The following is a 23,835-nucleotide window of genomic DNA, read 5'->3' as shown; positions in this document are numbered from 1 at the left end:
TTGGGTGACGATGGGGTTGAAGAAGTCCCTTTTAACCAGAAAAAACCTCTAGAGCAGTAGGAGAATAAAAAAGCGGTGAAACAAAGGATCTGGAGGAGCAGTGCACAGTGGATTGTGATCCCCAGCAATCTTAGTGTCCAAGATGAAGACTCTGCTTCCCATTCTACTTTGGAATGCTCTGTGAACTGCAGGTATACCTGCAGTCTGAGAGCAAAAGGATTTGGGGAGATTTATTAGGATTTATTTAAGATAAATGATAATGACTTAAAATAGAGAGCCAATAAAGTGAAGCTTAAATGGAAGACATATAGCCTCCCTCATATCCTAGTTTTTCAGCATTACTAAAATGTGTTCCTTATTTTGATAGTATTGCACAGATGAAATAAGGCAGTCTTGTTTCTTTAACATGCAAGTTAAAGGAGACAGACGTTTGGGTCAAAAATAAAACTTTCATAGTCTAATAGCACTGGGTATCTGCATGTCAGTGGAATCACAATGTTTTCTGTTAACATCACCTAAGTAAGCTCATTGGGTGAGCATCACTTTGGTGAAGGTCAATAGGTTCACTCAACCTACTGAGTTCCTGTTTCTTTAATCTTTGACACTTAACTACTCCCACAGTTTTTGTGCTATTTTCACCATTCAAATTTTAAACTGTTCTGCTATTTCTGCTAATGCCAGCTACAGGGCTCTAGAGTGTGACCAATTTGGTCGCTTATGCGACTTAATTTCTCAATGGTGTGACTAAAAAAAATCCTAGGTCGCACTGGTGCAACCAGCTGTTTAGTACAAAAAAAAAGTCTCCGCAACTCTGAAAGTCTCTGCGTGGTCAACAGAGATGGGCAGTAACGCGTTACTTGTAACGCGTTACTGTAATCTGATTACTTTTTTCAAGTAACGAGTAAAGTAAGGGATTACTATTGCAAAAACGGTAATTAGATTACTGTTACTTTCCCGTAGGAACGCTGCGTTACTGCGTTACTGCGTTACTAAAACCGTAATTTTTTGCGAGAATGTCTCATGACAATGACGTAAGCGAGTGCGACGTTCGTGACAACAGCTGTGTGCAGATCAACAATGGATCATATATCGAGTGCGGGAGAGAGTATGAGTGTGCAGCGTTTAAAGCGTGGAAGTACTGACCTTACTTTGAGTTTGATTCCATAAAAAGTGACAAAAACATTAGTGTCCGCTGATCACTGCGTGGGAAGAAAACTTCTTTTTACAGCGAAAAAAAAACCCTAAACAACCACCGAGTGCCCTACGACTTAATGGGAAATTCACAGAGAAACTCGCGGATTCTTCCACTGACCGCTGCGGCACACCTGCACCAGGGCAAACCTCCGCCTGCTTTACAGGTGAAAATAGAGCAACAGGACCACTAGTCTTTGATTTTATTTATTTTCTGCTGTGTTTTACTTGCATCTATTTGAAAGACTGTGTGTAAACACAAAAAATATTTTATTTTATGTGCTGGAATGTGCAGAAAATAGGTTTAAATGTTAAACTAATTTCTTCAAGTCAGAGAATGGTTCATATAATTTAATTTTTGCTTGATGCATAAAGTTAAAAGATTAAAACTGATAAAACAAGTTTTAAAAAAGGAGACTTTTCCATTTGATTACATTTTGTATGATGGATTATGCAGAAAAAGTAGAACTGGGCTGAAAGATCTATCGCTTTATCACCTATTCAGGTTGTAAATCGTGTTTTTAAAAAGTAACTAAGTAACTAAGTAATTAATTACTTTTGAAAATAAGTAATCAGTAAAGTAACGCGATTACTTTTTTGGGGAAGTAATCAGTAATTAGTTACTGATTACTTTTTTCAAGTAACTTGACCAACACTGGTGGTCAACAGCAGACACACATTATGCCCATAACATGGTTTAAACCAATCAGAGATAGTCAGGGGCGGGGCCTCTCTGATTGGACGTGGTTCAGATATTGCTGTAGTCCTTTGCGTGTGTGCGTTTGAAAGTGCAGGCGGATAGAGAGAGGTGAGCAGCTTGAATAAAGTGATATCTATTCATTAAATCCTGAATCAACTTTTAAATATAAATGTATTTTGCCAGAAAGGCCAGAATCTCAGTTTAAACTTCACAAAACTATTTCAACAACCACCAACAAGCTAACAGTAAATGAGAACAGCTAAACGGATTCCACTCAAAGACGTAAACACAGAGTGCGGCCCCGACACATCAGTGGAATGTCAGCTTTATCACCTGACGGCATGTACATGGACGCGTTGATGCTGAAAGCTGACAGCTTACTGATTCTGATGCGTCGGGTCCATGCTTTGTGTTTACGTCTTTTTTTGCGCTAGATTATGATGCTGCAGGTTTTGTCACTCTCCAACCAAAATTGACTGCAGCAGCAAAAGAAGATCAAAACTTGTCTTCACATTTGATAAACATCATCATGAATTCCCTCTTACTTTTGCTGTTTTGCTTCCACCACAATAAAATCACACTTGCTGCACAGTGCTTTTTCTCTCTCAGTGTACTTCTAGAACAGTTTTCTTTCTCAAATCTCTGTTTTCTGCATTATTCATTCGATTATTAAGCACAAGTCATGTACAGTGCTGTCGGCTGCTGTTTTGTTTTTCTCCAAAAATGACCTCCAACAAGAAAGCCTAATTTCTGCTGTTTAATAGCGAAGAAATGTAAACTTTTTTAAAATGATGCCAAATTGCAAAACAAGTGTCCCCTCTCCCCACTCCCTTTCAGCAGCAGGCAGCAGCAAACAGGTCATCAGAGGCCGAGATGATGATTAAGTTTAACATTGTCTACAATGTCTACTACTGCCAAAGCACTTTAAGAACAAGGACTTTCAGTAACTTATCTTTCTTGTAGAATGGTGCTCCAAATAAAGAAATTTGTGTTGACAAGACTGTTAGTTAATAATTTAAACATCAATATTGCCTGTATGGGCAGCATTTTTATTTATTTTATTTTTTTTTAAAGTGCACATGTAAAACTACAGTGTTAAGCGATGTGGTTGAAAAATTTGTGTGCACCTAAACTTTTGTGGTGGTGCATCTAACAAAAAAGTTAGGCGAACCAGTGTAACCATGGAAAAAGTTAGTCTAGAGCCCTCCAGCTCTATCTTTTGGTGCTCATAACTTTTATGCATTTTTAAATATTAAGCTTTTTAACATTTCAACTCTTCATATCTTCTAAACCGGGGACTCCAGAGACATGAGCCTTGTGCCAATATCTTCAGACACTCCTGACGGTCACGGTAAAATTATTTTTTTTCATACCGTTTTCCCATGAATTACGTTTGTTTCAGGATAGGAAATCTGTCTTTGCCTCACTGAGATGAGCAGGCACCCTGAGAGTGGGCAGCACAGGTTTGAATCCTACTTGTGGCTGTTGCCGCATTTCTTTCCCGCTCTCGCTCCTTCTGCTTTTTTTTTTCTTTCTCGCTCCTCTTCAGCGTACCCTTTGAAATAAAGCAGATAGTTCCGCTTCTTCAGCTGTTTTTGGCACATGATTTCCACTACATGGCATTCACCCAGTATTTTTGCAGGAAATGCAACTTTTACTAGTTAACAAAGCAATTTGCAGTTCGGGAAAACGATAGATAAATGAATAAATAAACAATCAAGAAATCCTCAGATTTTCTTCGATGCCATCATCAGGTTAGCGTTTCCACTTTGCCATAAGTTTTTTGCTGCTTAGTGGCAGTTGGTTTGCACTGACTAAAGGCTCACCAAAGTAGTTCAGACTCTTGTCATCTGTCAGCCTTACAGTAGATTGCATTGCAACATAGTCACTGAAATATCTCTTCTTGACAGATATTTACCTGTTCAAATGTAAAAAGATACTCATTCATATTCTGAATCAAAGGTTTCAGATTCTGACACCTTTTGACAAGAAGGGCAGCTCTCTAGCACAGGGGTCCCCAATCCCAGTCTACGAGGGCCGGTGTCCCTGCAGGTTTTAGATGTTTGCTTGATCCATCACAGCTGATGTAAATGGCTAAATGACCTCCTCAACATGTCTTGAAGTTCTCCAGAGGCCTGGTAATGAACTAATCATGTGATTCAGATGTGTTGACCCAGGGTGAGATCTGAAACCTGCAGGGACAGCGGCCCTCGTGGACTGGGACCCCTGCTCTAGCATCTTACCCCCTTCTTACATACTACTTCAAATATAACATGTACTGTCAGTTTAATATAGTTAAATACAAGGGGAAAACAATAAAACACATTATTGGAAAGAATATTAGGGACTTAACTTAAGTCACCTATAAAAATCTCTGATTTTAACGAAACATTTGACAAAAAAGGCTTCTTGATTTTAATGTACAGTGGGGGGAAATAATAAATTTTTCCACTCCTGAATTTTCAAGTTTGCTCACTTACAACTTGTATGTTCGTTTTACTTAACTTGCTTTGGAAAACAATATCTAACATTGTTAAAGTGCTGGTTAAGGTTAGGGATAAGGTTATGGTTAGGGCTGGAATACACAGCTGGAACGTGTATGACTGCGGAAGCGTCATTCTACTGGATTTCATCCATAACCTGGCGCATAGCATAAGAACGCGGAATGTCACCTTTCGCGTTCTGCAAAAACTCCTCGGGACTTGTCAAATCGTCAGTATATTAAGCCTCGGGAGTGAGAACGGTCTGGTGTGCCACATGGGCAAACAACCAATTCTTTGGGAGCCAGAATTCTGATTCCGGTTAAGGGGATGAAATATTAATTTATATTGAAACAATATATGAGTCCCTTTATGGCTTCTGGACCATGAAGAGACCCAAACCACTGCTGGTGCTTTTATTGGTCGAGGAACTTTTCAGGCAAGGGATTTGCCCCAGTTTCATCCTTCTTGTCCAAGAATGAGGTGCTTCTTGTATATTCCAGGGATTTGTTGCTAGCTCTCTGGCATGGAGGGGGACACACTGCTGAGGAGATCAGGAGGATTTTGATCTCAATGACCCCTCAATAAAAACCAACACACTATAAATAAAGCATAAAATCTAAACATATAAGTGTGAGGAGTTTCAAAAGAACAAGCACAGAAAATTGGTAAAGTCAAAAAAAAGGACAAAACAAGAGCAACATCCATCAAACGGTTAGTTACCACTTTGTCCGAGTTTTGTTGAAGTCCTGAATTCTGCGACTTTTCAGGAGCTCAGCTCCCCTTCTTTCCTAACCATGAGCCCTCCACTGAGCAGTAGTACTTCTCTGACTGTAGCAGATCACTCCTGTTATTGCTTCCAAGGTTGCTCTGTTAGAAGCTAAGGGTTAAAACAATTAAATTTGCACAATTAAATCTAGATACTTAGATTAAAGTGGATACTTATGTAAGTATCCACTTTCAAAGCAGTACCGCCACAACCTTGGTGGGCCAAGTAAATCATGTTAGCATCATAAAGCACTGTTTTAAACCATATTTATTTACAATGTGGAAAAAGAAATTTGGTGAATTAATTAGCAGTTATTCTGCTGTATTTGCTGTATAGCAGTAGAAATACTAAAAAAGGACACTGAAATCTTAAAGAACAGAAGAGTTCTAAAGCAACTTCTGAAACCTCTGTACTACTGTCCCATTAGTCCTGTTATATATTATCATATACCTTTTATCAATATTATCATATACCTTTTCTGAATAATTGAAAAAAAAAAAAAAACAAAAACAAAAAACGGTAGCCCCTTCTATTACTAGAACACGTTGCAAAGTTGCCTTCTGGTAGTTCGATCTCCTCAGTTCTGACTAACTTCCCTCTCTTCGTTACCATCCAACTACAGTTCTCTTCTATATATACTTCTACATGCACAGGAGTCTGATTATAATGCAGATATTGCATGTACAGTTAAGATATGCACATTTCTGAGGTTGTGTTGTGGTGTGGGGTTATTATTGCACATCCAGATTTCAAGCTTCACTGTGATCCTATCTTTCAGGTCAGTTCCTCTTGCACTCAAAGATCCTTTTTCCGGTGCACTTGGTACCCAATCTCGGGTGGGGGTGATACCTGTCGTCCTGCCTCCCCCTTGCTGTTGCAATCTCTAGCCGTGAGAGTAGGTCCTTCTTCTGAATGTTGGAACACCAGTTGTTTCGCCGTCAATCTGGATGCTGGGTATCAAAGATTCCATAAGCCCCTCATCCTATTCATGTAACCCCTTCTGCTGGGGTTACTTATGTAGTAGCATTGCAACAGCACCCTGTTTTTTATTTATTTATTTCTTGCCCACTTACACTGTTGGTCAAGTTACTTGAAAAAGTAATCAGTAACTAATTACTGATTACTTCCCCAAAAAAGTAATCGCGTTACTTTACTGATTACTTATTTTCAAAAGTAATTAATTACTTAGTTACTTAGTTACTTTTTAAAAACACGATTTACCACCTGAATAGGTAATAAAGCGACAGATCTTTCAGCCCAATTCTACTTTTTCTGCATAATCCATCATACAAAATGTAATCAAATGGAAAAGTCCCTTTTTAAAACTTGTTTTGTTAGTTTTAATCTTTTAACTTTATGCATCAAGCAAAAATTTAATTATATCCAACATTCTCTGACTGGAAGAAATTTGTTTAATATTTAAACCTATTTTCTGCACATTCCAGCACATAAAATATTTTTTTGTGTGTGTTTACACACAGTCTTTCAAATAGATGCAAGTAAAACACAGCAGAAAATAAATAAAGTCACAGACTAGCGGTCCTGTTGCTCTATTTTCACCTGTAATGCAGGAGTGGGGTAGGCGGAGGTTTACCCTGGTGCAGGTGTGCCGCAGCGGTCAGTGGAAGAATCCGCGAGTTTCTCTGTGAATTTCCCATTACGTCGTAGTGCACTCGGTGCTTGCTCGGACGTTTAGGGTTTTTTTTGCTGTAAAAATACGTTTTCTTCCCACGCACAGCGGACACTAATGTTTTTGTCACTTTTTATGGAATCAAACTCAGAATAAGGTCAGTACTTCCACGCTTTAAACGCTGCACGCTCATACTCTCTCCCGCACTCGATATATGATCCACTGTTGATCTGCACACAGCTGTTGCCACGAACATAGCACTTGCTTACATCACTGTCAGGAGACATTCTCGCAAAAAAAATCACGGTTTTAGTAACGCAGTAACGCAGCGTTCCTACGGGAAAGTAACGGTAATCTAATTACCGTTTTTGCAATAGTAATCCCTTACTTTACTCGTTACTTGAAAAAGTAATCGGATTACAGTAACGCGATACAGTAACGCGATACAGTAACGCGTTACTGCCCATCTCTGCCCACTTATGCCTCCTTGTTCCAGTAGCCCACTACGCTATCCAGCAACTATCTGCCTCTTGCTCTATGGCAGCTAGGATAGGCTCCAAATATTAAGCTCAGCATTCAGGCCAAAAAGATCAGTCTTTGTTTCATCAGGCCAGAAATGATGTTTTTCATGGTCTGTGAGTCCTGGATGACATCCTGCCCTTTACTGAGGAGCGGCTTCTGTCTGGCCGCTCTACCATACAGGCATAATTGGTAGAATGGTGCAGAAATGGTTGTCCTTCTGGAAGACTGTTTTCTCTCAACAGAGCAACTCTGGAGCTCTGTCAGAGTGACCAGAGTCATCTCTCTGATTAAGGCCTTTCCATCCTAAACTAATTCTAACCTATTAAATGCTTAATCGTTAATTAGATTAGAAATGACCTATGCTGTTTCTGTCATGACTGTTAGAATCTTTACCCCTACTGAAACACTGTATTAAACACTGTGGGGAGTAAGAAAATCTTAGGACTTGTCAGAAACACCCAGCAATATTTTCTTCCTTCACAGGTGCAGTGGGTGAGCCAGCATCGGAAACAACAGCCTCCAGAGAGCGAGCCCACGACCGTGGACGCTCCCATGAAAGGAAACACCATCATTCCTCTGCAGACAAACAGCGCTACTACTCCTGTGACCGCTATTGCAGCCGGGGACAGTGCCACTCGAAATCTTCCACCGCCAGCTGTGCCGGCTCTCCAAGTGAAGGGCTGGAAACCAGCAACAAGCAGGTGGGCAAGCATGTTCTTTTTGACTAAGGTCATCTTTGAGCTTTCATTTTTTTAATGTCATTCTTGTTAGTTTAGCTTAAGGCTTCTTCTTTTTTTGCAAATTCCCCCATTTTCCACCATTTCTCCTCCTACTCATCATTCAAATCGACTTGGGCTTTCCATAATGACGATTCAGGTATTTGTTGCTTTAGGGGGGGCCAACACATAGGATAATATATTTTTCTATTTTTGTTCAAATCAGGCTCTTTTATCCCAATTTTTACTTTCTTTTGAAAGAATTTATAAATGCAACTATACAGTTTGGATTGTTTTATACCTATGATTTGGCCCATGTCTTCAATGATAAGTATGGCTTGGGCAACTCACTTCTTTTAGCCATGGACATATGTCACACTCTAGAGTATTACACAGTCCAGCTTCTCGTAAGATATACTGACAAGTACAGTCGATGTTACCACAGGAATATTTGACTGTAGGATCAACTTTCAGGAGACAGCCATACAACATTTATACAACATGCCTTATCCAGCTTGGTGTTAATGTTAAATAATCTAATTTGATAACTCAGGAGGAAAAGTGTGCTATCATCCTGGGTCCATCTGCCTGTCTGTCCATCCGTCAATCCATCTATTTTCTTCCACTTATCCGGGACTGGGTTGTGAGGACAGGAGTCTAAGCACAGATGCCCAGGTATTCCTCTCCCCAGGCACCTCCTTCAGCTTATCCTGGGGAACACCAAGATGTTTTTAGGCCAGCTAAGAGATGGAATCTCTCAAGCATATCCTGGTTCTGCCTCCAGTGGAACATGCCTGAAGAAACTCACAGAGAAGGTGCCCAGGAGGCATTCTTGACAGATGCCCAAACCACCTCAACTGGGTCATTTTGATGTGGAAGAGTAGCAGCTCTGGTCTGGGCCCCTCTCAGATGGCTGAACTTCTCACCCTATTTCTAAGGGAGAGGCCAGCTACCTTTCAGAGAAAGCTGTTTGTACCCGTGATCTCATTCTTTCGATCATAGTGCCATTCCTGGTCTTGTTGTCATTTGCCACATGAGTGTTGCAGTCTCCCAGTAGGATGACATTCACCAGATAGAGCACCATTGAGCACCCCACCTAGTGAATCCAAGAAGTCTGGGTACTCTGAACAGTTGCATAAGTGCAAACGACAGTCTAGACCTGTTCCTGACTCAATGGCACAAGGAAACAGCTCTCTAATCCACCGTTAAAACCCTATGTACCAGTAGCTAGCCAAGTGGAAACAATAATACCCACCTCAGCCTGCCGTCACTCATCAAGGGCAACTTCAGACTGGAATCAAGCCTAGTCCCTCTCCAGGAGACTGGTTCCAGAACCTGAGCAGTGCGTTGAGGTGACCCCAAATATATTTAAGTATCTCTCAACCTCTAGCACTAGTTCAGGCTCCTTCCCCACCAGAGAGGTGACATTTTGTGTTCCAATATCCAGCCTTGATAGCCAGGGATTGGACAAGCAGGGCACCCAACCTTGACTGCTGTGTGACAGACATTGAACCCAACCCCTAGTGCGCCTCATGCAGGTAGTGGACTTACAGGAAGGAACTAAAATAAGTAAACTGCAGAGTTTTTTTTTTTTTTTAGCTAAAATATGTGAAGGTACATTTATAGATTCTTTCAAGTGAAGTAAAAATGTGATTAAAAGAGCCTGATATGAAAGACGTGCTGTCTAGCTTGACCAATAGACTGGTCTATGTATTGCTCCCTTAAAAGCAAGAGAGGCACAAGCTGATCTGATTGAGTAGGACACGAAATGGTGGAATTTAGAGCAATTTGAAAATAAATTAGTTGACTTAATCTGAAAAATAAAGGTTTACATTGAAAAAGTCTCTTACCACAACTTCCACTGGTAAAAAGGATGAATGAAAGAGTGCAGAACACAGTGAGAAACAATGAAGTAACAGATAAGTGAGATTAAGAAAAGCGAGAAAAAAAACAATGCAAACTGGAAACTTTAAAGAATAGCAAAGCATAACACTATTTATCCACATAGTGTTATGCGACAGTTTTTACATCATATACACTTAACCTGTGCATGTATTTTAGATAACTGGGAACCTTTTCCATTTCAGCTGGGTGTTACAAGTCAATTAGTGCCGGTGAAAAATATTAACTTATCAATATCAGCATTTAATATAAATACAATATATAGTAAAAGTCTTGAGCCACCCTTCATTTCTTTATATTTTGCAAGAAAATTTAAAATAAGAGTAGTAATTTATTGAAACATACAAACAAAGATGGAAATACAATATATATGGCAAAATAGTGTTTGTACAGTTAAAACAAGCTTAGAACTCAGTATTTTGTACTAATGTCTAAATGTTCCCTACAAAACTTGATTCTTTTCATTTTTTAAGTATTCTTCAGGAATAGTTCTCCAGCTTTCTTGACCTGTTTTTTTTTTCAGTTATTTCCAAGATGATCAAACTTCACTTCAGTATTGCTGAAGTCCAGGCTCTGTGGAGGCATGGAGTCCTGGTATGCTTTTACTGCATCGGCAGTATATCTGGGACCATTTTCATGCTAAAAGATGAAGCTCTTGCCATTCAGAAGATTTTAAGATTTTGTTGCAAATTGCATCAAAATCTGGCTCTGCTTTTCTGCTCTCATGATTCCATCAGTTTTAACAAGATCTCCAACACCATTAGCTAAAATGCAACCCCAAACCATGACAGAGACTCCACCATACTTTACAGATGCCTGTAGACACTTACTCTTGCAGTGAATATGTGTTCCACTGTAAACTTTGCATTACTTAAGTCAAGTTGAATTGACTTGATATATTTGAATAAAAGCAGAATAAAAGACTGCTTTTTGTTTGCACATTACCATATATGACAGAGCATCAGCAAATGTGTGATATAGACAAGCAGAAATTAAATGCAGACTGTTGTGATTGCTCTGCATGTTTTTAGTGCTTTCTTCTCTGTCTGCTTCCAGTATAGCCTCTCATGACCTTTCGCTTTTCTTCCCACTTTGTCTTTTTCATCATGTCCCTCTGTGATTATCTATCCATTTGTGCGTCTTTATTTTTGTCTTCTCTGTCCCTCTTATGTTTGCTGTTATCTTACCATGTACATGTATTTTGGTGTCTTTCTTTTCTTTTCTTCCCTTGGGTGGCTCTGTACCTATACATATTCTTCCCATTTTCCTTTCTTCTCTGGCATATTTTCTTTTTCCTCATCATTTCAAATTGCTTGTCCAATTTTCATCTAGGGCAGTGGTTGGGTTAAAGGCAGCCCAGTGGCACTGAGCTCCAATACTAGCACGCCAAGCCGTGGACGTCGGCAGCTCCCCAAGATCCCCCACACCCCGCGACCCGGGGTGGCTTACAAGACTGCCAATTCCTCTCCTGTGCATTTTGTGTCCAGCCAGACCTCTCTGAGTCCCGGCCGGCTAAGCCGTGGCCTCTCAGAGCACAATGGCCTCCGTTACAGCGGCTCTCATCACTTCCCCTGCCCCGTCACTCGTATCAGCTCAGAGCCCTTCCTGGGCCAGGGCCAGGGCAAGGCCCTGGGTAGCCTCTATGGCAGCCTCCGGGACCAGCTGCAAGTCTTCCAGGATATGGCGGCGCTGTCTCCCAGCCCCTGTGCTGGACACTCCTCTTGGAACGCACTGCCTCGCATGATGGGAGCCTTGTCTCCTGCTCAACAACAGAACATTGGTATGCCCAATGGGTACCACATCAGCTTTGGGGGTAGCACCAGCCCAGGCTCTGGCGTCAGGGCACCCAGGTGTTACCAGGAGGCAGTGAAGGATGAATGGTGCTAGCATGGCTTTAAACAAACCTTTTTAATGCATTTTTGAGGAATTGTGATGAGTTTTATCATCTTCTTTGAAGGCTTTAGTTTACATCATCACTGTGTGTGTTTTAATGCTTTATTGTAATCCTAACTTGGAGATCTTAAGTTATGGAGAACATCTGAGGAGAATGCTTTAAGGGGGTAATATTTGAATGTGAATAGAAAAGTATCCTCTTTATCAAAGCGCTTGTAGCAGAAAGGCAGACTTTTTGTCAATATCAGATGTCTTACAGTGTCTGTTCTTGATTTGCTATTGACACCACCATACTGATCCTGAAGCAACTTTCCATATAATATATATATATATATATATATATATATATATTGAGGTAATAACTTGGTGTACTTGTAAATGGTAAATGACCTGGTTCTTCTCAAATAGCGCTTTTCTACTCTTCCCGAGCATTTAAAGCATATATAGCAGTTATGCAACTTACCGCATTCACCCATTCATACTTCTACTTTTTTCCCATGCTTTTTGTATGCAAGTGCTTTCTATCTAACATTCCCTCCAATAGATCCATGGGAGAGCAACTTAGTGCTAGTATTGTGCCCAAAGATATTTGGCATGCAGATTGGAACAGCCACAGATCAAAATGCAAACCTCCTGCTTTACAGATGACCCGCTCTGCCTCTTGAGCTATAGCACCCTCTTAGTAATAAATACTAATTTATTCTGCTGCTTCATTTCTTGTTGTTTGTGATTGAATCTTGTCTAGGATAACAGATCAGCAGTTTATTTTTGTTGTTGTTGTTTTTTTAAATGCTCCACTAATTTATTATCTAGTCTGTAGTTGTGCCTGCTGCCAAACAGGTAGTGCTCAATGAGTTTAACAGATAACTGCTTAATGCTTGTCAATGAGAGCCATGAGACCCAATGCTCAACTGTAGTGTATACTACACCTATACATATCCTTCCCGTTTGATGGACAGGCTTGCTTAGGAACTCTACACACATTATTCACATTATTATTCACATAATAATGTGAATAATAATAATAATAATAATAATAATAATCATTTGTTGTGGTTATTTTATACAGTTTTACAAAATATCAGCCACATGTTCAGAATTCGAATTAATAACAACAAGCAATTCAGCTGAACTTAAAGAACACAAAGCATGAACTGAAAGGCCTAAGCAAATACACATTTGCACATGCATGCTCACAGCCACATGCCAAGATTGCCATGCAATTAGCATAGAAGCTCCTCTCGATGAGTGAAGATAAGCTTCACTCATCGAGAGTGAAAACATATGTACCACGGGGCGGTACATATGTTTGTAACAACACACCTAATCAGACACTTAAATCTTCTCCACCAAGCTGAACATAGACATTTTAAAGAAGTTAACAGCGGCAAAGTGGCTAGGATTGAAGATAGCTCAGAGCCAGCCATAAGTAAGCTGCTATAAGCAAAAGATCAAAGTAGTTGAAAGGACAATTACAGATATAGATAAGAGAAAAGGAATGGTGTTTGTATCTATAAAAACATACTGGAAAAATCTGTTTCACCTTTTTTGTGTGTGTAACAAACCCACAGCGGACCCGCGTGCATGTTCATGCTCTGCAGCATTCTTTATTTATACACAAACACACACAGAGCTGCAGCTCTCTCCTGCTGCCAGCTCAACATTACCAACACCACAGGACCCAGTGCAATATTTAAGTCGGCGGGGGTGATTGCGGATGCCGCAAGCCACGCCCCGCCACAGTGTGGTAAGGTTAAATATATCACATAAGGGTGAGTGTACAGCAACTCATTTTCAGTTTTTTTTAATGTACTGTTGCCAATAACAGAGCACTGTATTTTCAATTGTTTCAGTGAGGGACTAATTATGAAATTCAGGAGTTTAGAAATTTATTTTGTTTTGAAAACAATATTTTGCAAAGTGGCTACATTTATCTTGTATATGCTGTCAATTGCAGTTCCTAGAAAATAAATTAGAATCATTAAAATTGAGCATCAGCACGTCATACTTAGTAAAAATATAGGAAATTGGAATTGGCCAAGAAAATTGTAATCAACATATCTCTTTATTTAGTCAAACAATTAACCAAAAAACTATTTCTATGAAGTAGGGTCTGTATCTTGTGTCTGATCAAGGAATAAAATCTGTTATTTTCACAGATGAGATAATGTTTTACAATTAGAATTTACGCTAACCATTCTTTAGTTATTTAATTCTAATTCTGTTCTTCCAACTCTCCATTATAACAAGATATTTTATAATATGTCATATGCATTGTAAATCATTTGTGATGTTACAATATTCTCTGGAGACCCAACCTATTCATTTATGTCCTATTCATTTATGTCCTTTGTAATGGACATTTGATTTAACCTATTTGAGCTACCCTACTAAGTTCTCAAGAGAGGACATCCTGGCCTTTCCAATTTAGCTCCAAAGAGGCAGGGAATCACACAAAAATAAGTTAAACTGAAAGAGGTTCTCAGGAGGCTATGACCATTACTTGCTGTCAGTTGTTGCATTTCAGAGTCAGTATGGTGGTTTCAACACTGTAAGTCACAGGATCAGGACAAAAATCAAGTCAGTAGTTTAATGAAATGGTATTTGAAAACCTCAGACATGACACTGTACAGATAGCTGTGCTGTCTTTAGCTTTGGACTTTACCATTCCATGATGATGCCTAATCCTTTTCAACATTCCCTCAGTGTCAGTGGAAAAGATGGAATTCATACCGCTGCAGAATTTAGGAATTGACTATGTGCACGTTAGCATATGCTACTTCCGGTGCGGAAACTCCTGTGGGGAGCTTTGTTTCCGGTGTCCTATTCGCGCCCTGTTTACGGTCCAAAATAAGTTAAGCAAATGAATGAATCAAGCGGCGATTTACATTTCTATAGATGTCTTGGGCATTTACCCAATATATCTGTAAATGATGTTCATCGACTTGTCGATATTTTTCCCCTGCGCCTCAGGGCAAAAGAGAAAATGGATTCAAATGTTATATTTCTCAGCTGTCCCTCGTTTATCGCGGGTGTTACGTTCTAAAAATAACCAGCGATAGGTGAAATCAAGTAGCCAATTTTATTTTTTGACGGTGCAAAACGTTTCGTGGACATACAGTACTGCACTTCAGAGTCACACTGCTAGCATCGATGCAGCGATTCTGTACTGTACAGGAGAGACGTCACGGAGGAGATCGTCTGCAGCGATCAGGAGGCAGGACACAATGTGACGTAAAAAAAAGCATGCAAACTTGCACTAAAAAAATCAGCGAAACAGCGAGGTGAAAGGTGAACCGCGTTATAGCGAGGGACCGCTGTAATTTTGAAGGTAAGTCACATCATTCATTTTTTGTGTGGCTTTTTTCACGGTTTGTTAACATGCTGTGTAGGTGTGTACTGATATCAACATAACGGGGAAACATCTGGTTTGACTATTCTTCACCTGTAGTTTGAATGCTGAACATTTCCCTGTTTAAATCATAAGACCAGTCACTATACAGAGATGTGCTTCTGAATGTGGACGATGTGTCTTCTGCTGCAGTAATGCAGTTCTGCTTGTGTTGAGTGATGTAAACAACTGATCGATCTAAACTCTTTAAACGTCAAAATTGATCATTAGATTTTTTTATGACACAACAGTGGTGAGTGTTCCCACCTTCTCCTCTTTGTAACTTAACGCGATCTTTCCGTTTTCGAGTTTTGGACATGATTTTGGAGTATATCTTCGCAGTAGCGATTGACTGCAAAGTAAAGCTACCGTAAATGCACAACCCCACATCCGGTCTCAAACCAGGAAGTTAGCATTGTCTCGTGCACATAGTCAATGAAGTAGCGCATGGTAGTGGAAATAGTTTTGTTTGTTTGTTTGATTGTTGTTGGGATTTTTTTACCTCAAATTTTCCTTTCCTTTCCTTGATGTTCTCTCTCCATTGTGCACATTTTATACAATATGAGGAAAAACAAAGGAGTGTTTTATGTGAACTGCTTACAGTTTGCCATTGTTTCAGGTCTAATGTTTCTTACAGACTTCTTTGCGATGTTTTAAGACTAAGTGCCTCTCCTTTTAGATATACCGTAGAAAAAGATGCAATGTCACTGTTTTCTGATGCAGCCACATGAAAATAGATGTTGGATTCATTATATATATCTAGCTCTGCAGGAAAATGTGTTGTATAGAAAGCCTTATCTGCAAGCAGAGTCAATATCTACACTTAAAAGACAGGAGTGAAAAATGAAGTTCTGTTTTTTTTGTATGTGGTTGTTTTTGATACCATGTAGTCATGTGGGTGGGAACTTAAGGATCAGCATTGTGGAAACGCTATGCTGGGATTTAATTATGAAAACTATAAATATATCATTCAATTTAAATTAAAGTCAGAAACTTAATTTGCATGCTAAAATGTTAGAACTGGTTAACTACCTGATATAACCTCTTTGTATATTTTTGGTAACGATGTCACAGTGAGAGTCACAGTGCAAGTATCTTATTCAGGTGGTAGAGTGTGAGTTGGGTCAGCTGCAGTGGATGGGTGTAGTTGGTTGTGGCTGTTTACTACCCAAAGTAGCAAGGATTGCTACTTTTTCTTTTAATCCATTTTTTGTCCATTTAAATGGACACAAGCTATGTCTGTGACTGTATGTCTGTGTGTGTCTGAGTGTGCGCTTATCAGTTGTTGTTCAGATACTTGACATTTCTGGGTCATTTTTTCACCTTTTCACATGTATCAAAAAAATTCTATTGTAACGTCATGCCCAGTAACTACTGTATAATGCAGTTTTACAGCAGTGATCCAATTTCTTTAGAATAATCATTAGAAAAAAAGGTCTTATACCAGCCCCTATCTTCACAGAGTAAAGAAAATAAAAGAGGCAGAGTGAATTACTTTTTCTTTGTTTCTTTTCACCGAATTTCATGTCTGTGCCTTGAGCACTTGAGCACCAACTGTTGGATTGAATATGGAGAAACATATCAGTATATATCTTTACTGGTCAGAAGGATAAACACCACTTTTAACCCTTAATTATGTATCCAATGTTTTTCATACTAAGCCCCACAAATGCTATATGGACATTGTGGTGAGTCAGAATTAACACTGGCTGGTAAACAGTGTAACTTTTCATATGATCACCAAAACAATTTAATTAATAATTAATTGTGAATAATTCTGACCCCACACAGCGTTCTGATAGTTGTTTATAATTTTTATTTATGCTACACACTCAGCTTTGGCACCAGCGTCCCAGCTTTTCACCTGACCTCACACACACCTCTCTCCTTCTGGTGTCTGACATCACTATAAAGAAGGAAAGACCTCATTAGATGAATAACCTTCACCTGTGCCTCCAACCTCCCTAGTACTGCCCCTTGAGCTCACTGCACCACACCTTCCCTGCAGCCTCCGCCACAGCCTATTAATGTGGCGGAGGATCAGACGTCCGCCACATTAATACTCAACAGTGTATGATTACAGTGTACACCATTTTGGCCTGACAAACATTCTGCAAGAGCTTGTTTGCTTTCTAGTTAAGTGCAAAAGTTGCACTAAAATGATCAGCATTTCCACAGTCAAACAATTAAATTGTTTGCTTTTCCCAGCAAATTACCTCTCCTCCAGGTAATTTATAGGAAAAATCTAATTTTCAAAAGAAAATCCCACATGGATGGTTTAAGGAAACATTATATCAAGGATATAGTGTCATTTGTAAAAGGGCATTGATGTTTGGAGCTCTGAAGTAAGTGTGTGTGTTTTGTTTTTGCCTTTGCTTTTTGTTTTTTAGGGGGGTGGTTGTCTACATTGTTAGATATAAAATGTATATATATTTGTCTTGTCACATTTCAACTCCACAAAGTATTTAAATTTTGCAAATACCCCTTTCTTCTGCATACAACAGACAAGGATAAACAATAAAACTTAGCTGACCTGCTCTGCATAGCCAAGAAAAATTTCACTGGCTTTCACTCAATATTTTAACATAGATGCAACAATAATTAAACCTCTTAAACTGCAAATAGGCAGTTTAACTTTTCATTTTTTCATTTTTTTTCATTTTTCACGTTTCATTTTGAAACCATTAAAACATATGCCATGTTTGCAACTATGACTCCTCCTAAGACATCACTCAAGACATACAATAAATCTATTGTACACAGCTGACCGAATATGGAAAATATTTTTGTCTAGCCCAAAAGTCAAATTAGCACAGCATACAACATAGTCAAGTACCCTTTTGCAGCAAATGTGAAGTTATTGCTTAATGATAATGTTAAACTGCTTGGTAGCAGCTCATAATAAGCCAAAGTGTTACCTTCATCTGTGTGCAGGTTATAACATTCCAAATGTGACTTAGGGCGCAGTTTAGGTGATAAATGTCCTCACTAGGGGCACTCATGTCCAAAATGTTTAAGTTTATTATTCTTTTTTTCTGTTGTGATGCTCCATAACCATGTTTTTAATTGCAAGTTAGAGAATCATACAATTCCAATAATTTTCAGGAACCTGAAACTACTTATTGTGATGGTCTTCTGTTGTGCTCTTCTTATACATAGTTACAAAACCCCCCACTAGAAAACAATGTTTTCTTTCCTTCTGATTGCTTGTGATCAGAAGGTTTTTGGCTTAGTTTGAAAACTGCACAACCATCATGTCTCACAGCTTCCTGGATTACATATTTCTTTGTCTGCCTTTTGGCTACGTTCGCACTGCAGGTCTTAATGCTCAATTCCAATTTTTTGATCAAATCTGATTTTTTTTTTGTCTAGTTGTTCACACTACAAATAAAATGTGACAGCAAACACTCTAGTGTGAATGGTTCACGGCCCTGAAAGCTGCCCCATGCGCAAAAGAAGACGTCACACACAATGGCAGCTACAGAGCTAGTAGGTGTTGTTGTAGCAGTCTATAAATTTCTGCACAGCTGTAACCAACAGAATTTTGACAAATTAATTAGAGAAAGAAGGACACTGAGAAAAAAGAGAGCCCGTGCTTTAACAATGGCCTTGTCTGGAGCAGTGGCTGCTACCTCCGTGCAGAGGCATATATGGACACTTAGTCATTTAGCTTGAATAGAATCATCTCCCCATTTGCTAAACCTCAGTTTCTGTTCATTGACTCGCTCCGTTTCCAGTTTCCGCCACCATGCTTTCTCGTTTGTCTCGTTTGGCACTGTCCGGCATCTGTCTTTTGTCAGTGACGTAAAAGATGGATTTAATGTGACATGCCCATTCAAACAGCAGTCGCTTTCTAAAACATCAGATATGTATCTGATTCAGTACCACATATGAAAGTGACCTAGGTCGGATTTGAAAATATTGGATTTGTGCTGTTCAAACTGTCATACCATTATCGGATATGGGTCGCATAGGGTCAAAAAAGTGGCATTTGATGCGCTTTCACCTGCAGTGTGAACGTAGCCTTTGTTGCAGCATCCCCAGTACCTCTACTTCCTATGGCCTTGCTTTTAATCACAATCTTAAAAAGGCTAGTGTTGCTATATTGATGCATATGCAAAAGTCTGGTGACTTCCAAATCATTCATAATCTTTGAAAGCATGCTGCTTGCACATATAAATGTTGTATTTCATTTCAGGGTTGTACCCAGAGCTTGCAGATTGTTGACTAGTTGGCTTGTACAAAACACAGTGAGAGGATTGTAACCAGGCAACAGATCCACCTGACCACTGAATAATACTATCATAACCCAAAAATGCTAGATTCAAAAGAACACTTATTTTTGAAATATTCAAGTAGAATCTGTATCAAACTAACAATACTTCCACATTGATAGTAGCATATTAGTGGGCAATTAACCTCCTAAGACCCAAACTCTTTCATGGCATGCATTTTTAATTTAACTTTGCTATTTGGGGTGATTGGGACCTGATGCAAAACAAAGAATTATCTTTTTGCCTGATTTTTTTTCTCTCGCAGAGCTGGATATCCACATATGAGGACATTTGTTTTAAATTTTGACAGAACAGTGGCAGTATAATATCCTTGTAAGAGTTCAGGCCCTTGTGGAACAAAATTTAGTTTTGTGGTCTAGACAACCCAAAATGTAATGTCCACATATGTGGACACCAGGCCCTACGAGGTTAAACATAGTTTATTTCCAAACCCCATGCGTGAGATATTTTGTCCTCTGCATTTAACCGATTCATTTAATAGGAAGAAAGCTTCAGCAGACCCGGGCTCAGGGACAGGGTCAGTAACATCCCCAACCAGTCACCACAGATGGTGCACTGCACTGCACTTTGCTCTGAATTTCATATGCAGGCTGACTTACACACAAGCAATCTCTGTTATATGCAACTTGGTGGATTGTCTCTGATGAAATGCCTATTGATGTGCTTTTACATGAAGGACAAGATGTTAAACTCTGAAGCACCTGACTGACTAGTAGAGGAAGAGAGACTCTGACCCTTCAGCTGTTAGGAGGGAACAGCCAGGGGGTTTGTTTAACCACAGCAACACACACTACAGGGGCCTGACACAAGCTAAAGACAGTTGAGTAGGGCTATGCAACAAGAAAAACTGGTTTCTCCATCCATCCTGTAGCATTACATGCTGGTCTCTTCAGATTTAGGCTTCAGCATGATTGTGACCAAATATTTTATAAAAAATGCTATAAAAAAAGTGAAACACAAACAAAAAAGATTTCAAATGCATAAAGGCACAAAGCTTAAACAAGAATATTTAAAATTGTAGCAACTTTGTATGAATATTTGCATGCATAACATTTACCTTTACACTTTAACTGTGTCAAATGTAGATCCCATAGTTCCAAGAGGGATGAGTTGTGTCCTGTTAGGTCACCATAACAGGTTTTCATAAATAAACACTGTCAAAGTCATTCTTTTAGTGTAAGAGATATGCTTTTGCAGATACAATCATTATTTTAACAGTTTCAACATATAATGCCAAAAAGAAAAAAACATCTCAAAATACCTGTATTGTGTCTGTATTACATTAAAGAAAAATATACCTTTGACCAAGTCTGGACCAGTCAGCCTCCACACATTAGAAGCAGTCCAACAGCTTTATTCCTGAATAACACTGACGGTGTAAATGTGGGTTTTCTTCTTGAAAAAAATACAGACGTATGCATGTTCTAACAGTGTATGTGCATGTAATATACTTACTTACTTTTAGATATCATGTGTCCTTTTGTTGTTACTTTTTAATATTTGATATAAACTGTGGGGTTTGTTGAATAGACAAATTTCTATTGAAAAAACAGTATTGAACATTACTGGTAGTTCCACTCCTTGCAGAAGACGAGGAACATTCCTTTCTTTGGGTCTTGGGATTCAGTGAAATGTTTGTTTGCGTGAATTTATGTTTGTTGACCAGACTTTGAATTCTGTTGTTGTTTCTACATTATACATTTTGTATGAAACAAAGCTCCTTGAAATAAAAAAGATGAAATCTAAACCATGTGTTGTTATATTTGATCTGCTGGATAAACAATATAGACGCCATCAGCTGTCTTGTTCACGCCATTCAAAGATGTGCTCAAAAAGAGAAAACTTTCTTTTAACGCAGTGTAAGATATTCAATTATCCCAGTCCCCAAGAAACCCTTAATCACTGGGTTTAAAGACTACAGATCTATCAGCTATCTTTTTCAGCTTTTACAATCAGAATTGTGAACTGAATGCATGGTGGTGCTGAACACATTTTACTTTTGCAAGAACAGCTATACAGAATCTCCATGGGCTTTAACCATTTTATAACTTAACTTTTTTGTCAAACTTTGTTTAGTTTTCTCTCTCTGCCCCACCTTTCTCGACAGTCCAAAATAACCTGAACCAGACTTATTTTTGAATAAGAACAAATTCTAATTTACAAAGGCAGCCTTAGAAAAAGGTAAAGCCTTTTGTGAAAATGGGGGTAGAGCCAAAAGGAATATTCTAAATATCAAAAGTAACAAGCACAAGTCTAAATATATGTTTCCATACCAACTAATGCCCCCTGATAGGTTTGTAGCATAAACCTATTCGCTGGAACGTTAGAGACAATTTACTACACAGCAAAAGCAAGACACAAGTTCTTTGTGCTAGTCATGCATGAGGGAGGCCTGTCTGGAGCCAAGTGTCGTTCCACCCACTTGACCTCCGTCAGATTCTCAGCCAGGTTCCCCATAGCACTCCTTTTATTGTGGTTACATGAATATGCATAGGTTCATTAACATATGACGTTTCATATAGGTATACATGTGGACAAAGAACACCTTGTCTGTGTGTGTCGTGTAAGTATGTGTGTGTGTGTGTGTGTGTGTGGGGTCGAGATGTGACCCCGTGAAGACTCCCCACCCATATGGAAAAGAAAAAACTTACATGATTTACTCATGAAAGTGGCCACTTTCTCATTATTTTCATATATTGTTTTAGTAAGTATCCAAAACATACAAGTTTCATTATAAAATTTTTCAAGGGATCTTATATCTGTTTTCACTCTTGTATGCTTTTCATACAAGTTTCACACAAGACAGACACAAACTTTATAAGATTTATATATATCTTTTCCATATGGGCAAAGCTGGTGCCAGGAGTCTAGCGGTCCATCTAAACAAAAGGCTCTTATACTTAACCAGATACAGAGTAGGTGTCCTTCTATACCATAAATCAGTCCTGACCTTAAGTTGTGTGTGCATGCCAGAGTGCTCTGGGAGGCACACAGAGTCTCCACAGACTACTAAGGATCAAACTTCTAGCAACATGACATTGATTATAAAACTCTAAGCATATATGAGTAGATATTTCTAAGCATAAATGACAATCAACAATACAAATCTAACATTTCAGCCCTGTTTGACATTTATGCTAGAAAAGTTCCCAGTTATGATCACCTCATGTCTGACCGTGTCAATGCAAACATTTTTATACTCAGCATCTGTTAATCACCCTAAATTACTGTAAACGTACACAGTTTGACAAATGTATTAGCAGTTATCCTATTCCTCATTGATCTCATTCAATGGTAAACTGCATCCTACGAGCAAACAAATGAATTGTTACCAGTCAAAATAAGAAATTAACATTTTCAAAAACATCCCAGCTTGGTGGTGCTCTTCCTCTAGACATGTAAACCGCACGTCTCTCTGCAGAGTGGTTTAAGTTCTGCAGGGCGTCATAGATGTCTCTTCCAGTTGATTCCATCACTGTCCATAGGACCAGAGTCCAAATGTATGTAGCAGGGGTTGGCAACCCTAGGCACGAGTGCCACAGTTGGCAAGCGAAGGGTTAACTGATGGTATGGCCATAGCTGGACTGGCCATCGGGCATACCGGGCATTTGCTTGGTGGCCCGATGATTTTTTATTTTTTTTTTGTTACGGTTGGATTGGCCAGATGCTGGCCAGTGTGTAAAAATAACTCAGTTGTTTGGTGGTGGCATCGCAGAGCTTCCACAGATTCAGTAAAATTAACAAGTGGTGGAGGCCAGCAGGTGGATGAGGGAGGCAGGACGAGGAGAGACCCGAGGCGGCTGCCGGTCCGAGCGTCAGGTGAACTGAACTTCAGGTAAGAAGTTATGACCTGTAGTCTATCTGGGTCAGATATAAACCAAGTTTAGGTGGAGTTTATTTTCGTTGTGCTGACTTTTTACAGTCAGTTATGGGACCAACCATAAAAGGATTCCATAAAAAGACGGAATCCTCCCGCATTAAGAGAAATTATTATGCGTTTTGTGTTGAGCTGAGAGGGGACGCATTTTAGCTGAAGTCCCGGACTTCAGCTAAAATGAAAAAAGACACAAAGGTGGAGTTATTCTTTGTCTTTGCTGCACCGCTGCCTCTTCTTCTCTCATTCTCTCCCCTCTCTCTCCTGTTGCTACTTTAATCATGAAACTGATCAATGATCAGCTGATCGGCTTTTCTCTCGTTTGTTTATCGCCCACTTTGTGCCAGAAAGAGAAAACCGCCGGATGTCGCGCTAAATAAAAGCAGCACGTTTAAGCTTGATCAGCTGTTGTTAGAATTTATTTAATATTAATATCTAGTATCAGCTGAGGTTTGCTGGAGCCACAGCTGTA

At 39.3% G+C, this 23,835-nt stretch overlaps 1 protein-coding gene across 1 annotated transcript in view; it reads left to right on the top strand.

The window, feature by feature from the left end:
- The window catches only part of LOC146375793 (voltage-dependent N-type calcium channel subunit alpha-1B-like), a 285,946-nt gene extending 264,710 nt beyond the window's left edge, over positions 1-21,236 (top strand). The window contains exons 50-51 of the mRNA XM_084946389.1: positions 7,776-7,993; positions 11,243-21,236. Of these exons, the coding sequence (XP_084802515.1) occupies positions 7,776-7,993; positions 11,243-11,797 (773 nt within the window). The 3' untranslated portion in view covers positions 11,798-21,236. The remainder of the gene's footprint in view (positions 1-7,775; positions 7,994-11,242) is intronic.
- Positions 21,237-23,835: the final 2,599 nt, after the last annotated feature.

This window comes from Perissodus microlepis, chromosome 12 (assembly GCF_051167445.1).
Source record: "Perissodus microlepis isolate ML-2025 ecotype Zambia chromosome 12, ASM5116744v1, whole genome shotgun sequence".
Taxonomy (NCBI): Eukaryota; Metazoa; Chordata; class Actinopteri; order Cichliformes; family Cichlidae; genus Perissodus; species Perissodus microlepis.
The sequence above is the reverse complement of the archived record's forward strand: the minus strand, read 5'-3'. Positions and strand labels throughout refer to the sequence as shown.